The following is a 2,784-nucleotide window of genomic DNA, read 5'->3' as shown; positions in this document are numbered from 1 at the left end:
GAGAGGGTATTAGAACACCAAAACTGGGATAGAGGCTGTTGTGAGCCACCCAGTGTGCTCTGGGAACTAAACTCAGTTCCCCTGCAAGAGCAGCAAATGCTTTCAAGTTATCTAGCCATTTTTCCAACCCCACCTTGATCCATTCCATTTAATAATGAGTGGGGGGTACTAGTTATCAGAACACAGCAGCTCATCAGTGGCTACGTTCAATGTTTAACACGCATGACAAACTTGTCTATTTTTGATTGAGGTGGGGTCTGAGGCCTATGCTGTCCTAGAACTCAAAGATGGCCCCAGATTTGTGGCCATCCTCTCGTCTGAAGCCTCACAAGGTTGTAGATGTGAATCACAACACTTGGCAGAATTAACCATCTTGACCACTGTTAGATGTATAAGTGGCGTTGCACACATGTAGTGCACCCACTGCCACCATCCATCTTCAGAACTCTCCCATCATCCCAAGCTGAAAAGCCCGTGGATGCTAAACGCCAACTCTAAATTTTCCTTCCCGTTTTAAATTATTTTGGCAGTGCTACAGATGGAGCCCAGACTTTATATATGCTGAGAAAGGGCTCTTCTCTGGAGCTTTAAGCCTCTAACCTTTGTTGTATCCTTTAGCAACCTCCAGTCTTGCTGTCTTGATGAGTCTACCACCTAGGAATCTCATATGAATAGAGTCACACAATATTTGCCGTTTGTGACTGACAGACTTCACTTAACATAAAATCCTTGTGTCTTATTCATGTAGGAGCACACATCAAACTCTTTCTTGAAAACTGCCACTAAGAACATGGATGTACAAATGTCTTTTTTTTTTTTTGAGACAGGGACTCACTGTGTAATCTTGGCTGTCCTGGAACTTTCTCTGTCAGTGGTTATCAACCTGTGGATCCAGAGCCTCCCCATGGGGGCTCACATATCATAATAGTAGCAAAATTACAGTTACAAAGTAGCAACAAAATAATTTTACGGCGGGGGACACCATAACATGAGGAAGTGTATTAAAGGGTCAAGCATTAGGAAGGTTGAGATAGAGATAGTTGCCAAGCCATGGTCTCAACTACTTTCCATTGCTTCTGTTTCTCCAATTAACTTGTCAGAGCATCTGGTTTTATGTCTCAGGAGACAATTCGGGACTTACCCAATTATCCACAGGTTAGAGGCAGGGCATAGGAACGCAGAGCACAGCTTCAGCATCCCCGATGTACTGAAGTCATTATTCACCAGGTTTAGGCTGTTCAGGCGCCGGTTGTAAGAGAGGGCCGATGACAATGCCTCACAGCATTCGGAAGTCAACTCACATGCTCCCAACCTACCAGAAGACCAAGAAGGAACCTGTCAGTGATGGACCCTCCACTTGGCTCACCCATAAGAGTTCAACCCAATGCTTAAATGTGAGAGGGGCTCCATGCAGAGCCTGATTTAATTGCTCTTGAGGAGAGCCTGAACATTCTCATTTCTAAGCTCTGGTTCTGGCTCTGATTGCCACTACAGTCCAACTACACTGAAATCAGGAATATGACAAGAATTACAGAAATACTTGCTGATTAATAAGTGATACTGCATCAAAGACTCAGAAGGGTGGGGAGCTGCATGAAGGAGGCAGGAAGTCTGGACATGCTCATGGTACATACAAAGTTGCATGAATACTGCTCTTGTTGAGGGGCACTCTTAAGAGATTACCACGTCTAGGTGGTCAGAGCTTAGTCAGAGACCATGACATATGAGATAAAGCTGAAAACCTTAAAGGTTTAGGGTTTTAGGAAAGTGGATAAAACTGGAGATTAGCATAGTAAGTGAAGTCATTCAGATCTGGAAAGTCAAATATCGTTTTCTCTTGTTCCTGGGACCCTGTTGTAAGTAGATACATAAAGTCATATATAGATGTGATGTACATAGATACATAAGTATACACCACTAAAGAAGATGTGAAGCTGATTCCAGGGGAATGAAAGCAAACTAATGGGGTGGGAGGGGGAGGGATGTGAGAGGGGTAGGTTCAGATGTGAGTGAGCGTGTGTGTGTCAGAGAGAGAGAGAGAGAGAGAGAGAGAGGAAGAGAGAGAGAGAGAGAGAGAGGAGGGAGAGAGGGAGAGGGAAAGGGAGAGAGGGAGAGAGAGAAACTTGATCAAAGTATATTATATACTTGTATGAAAGTATGCCTGTGAAACCCAATACAATGTAGGATGAATGTATGTAGTAAAAATTTAGGGTTTTATCCTAAGAGCAGCATGCCAGAGAGAATATCAATAACAAGGGGCACTGGAGCAATTTCTCAGAGTGCTCTTGCACAGGACTGGGTGTGGCTCTCAGCCCCACACCAGTAGCCCAAAACTCTGGCTCCAGGAGAACTGATGCCTTCTCCCGGCCTCTCCTGTGGGCACAAGCAGGCATGTGATACAACTAGAGATGCAGGCACACATACGTTTATACAATAAACTTTAAATGAAGAGATCAAGCAGCCATGGAGCTGGGCATGGCAGCACACTCCCATAATCCTTACGACTCAAGAGGCTGAGACACAAGGATCATAAGCTGGGCCTGCATGGAGAGACTCCACCTCAAAGGGGGAGAGAATCAGTTGATAATGGTATATCAGAGGGTTATGATACTTAACAAGTTACGATTATTTGGTCTGTATATGTATGCATGCACGAGCATGGTTCACACAGTAGCTTCATTGTACTATTCCCTACAGGGTTCATGGTCAGGCTCAGGTGTGTCAGCTTTCCGTTAGTTATTTGTAAGTATCAACGCCAAGAAGCCATAGGCATCCCCTACAATG

At 44.5% G+C, this 2,784-nt stretch overlaps 1 protein-coding gene across 1 annotated transcript in view; it reads right to left on the bottom strand.

Annotated features, from left to right (window-relative positions):
• Nlrp5 (NLR family pyrin domain containing 5) overlaps nt 1-2,784 on the bottom strand; it is a 24,851-nt gene that overhangs the window by 2,644 nt on the left and 19,423 nt on the right. The window contains 3 exon segments of the mRNA XM_031390914.1: nt 1,142-1,312; nt 2,655-2,737; nt 2,739-2,784. The exon segment at nt 2,739-2,784 is cut by the window's right edge and continues 2 nt beyond it. Of these exon segments, the coding sequence (XP_031246774.1) occupies nt 1,142-1,312; nt 2,655-2,737; nt 2,739-2,784 (300 nt within the window).

This window comes from Mastomys coucha, unplaced genomic scaffold (genome assembly GCF_008632895.1).
Source record: "Mastomys coucha isolate ucsf_1 unplaced genomic scaffold, UCSF_Mcou_1 pScaffold21, whole genome shotgun sequence".
In the NCBI taxonomy this organism is placed as follows: domain Eukaryota; kingdom Metazoa; phylum Chordata; class Mammalia; order Rodentia; family Muridae; genus Mastomys; species Mastomys coucha.
This window is presented reverse-complemented; position numbering and strand designations above follow the sequence as displayed.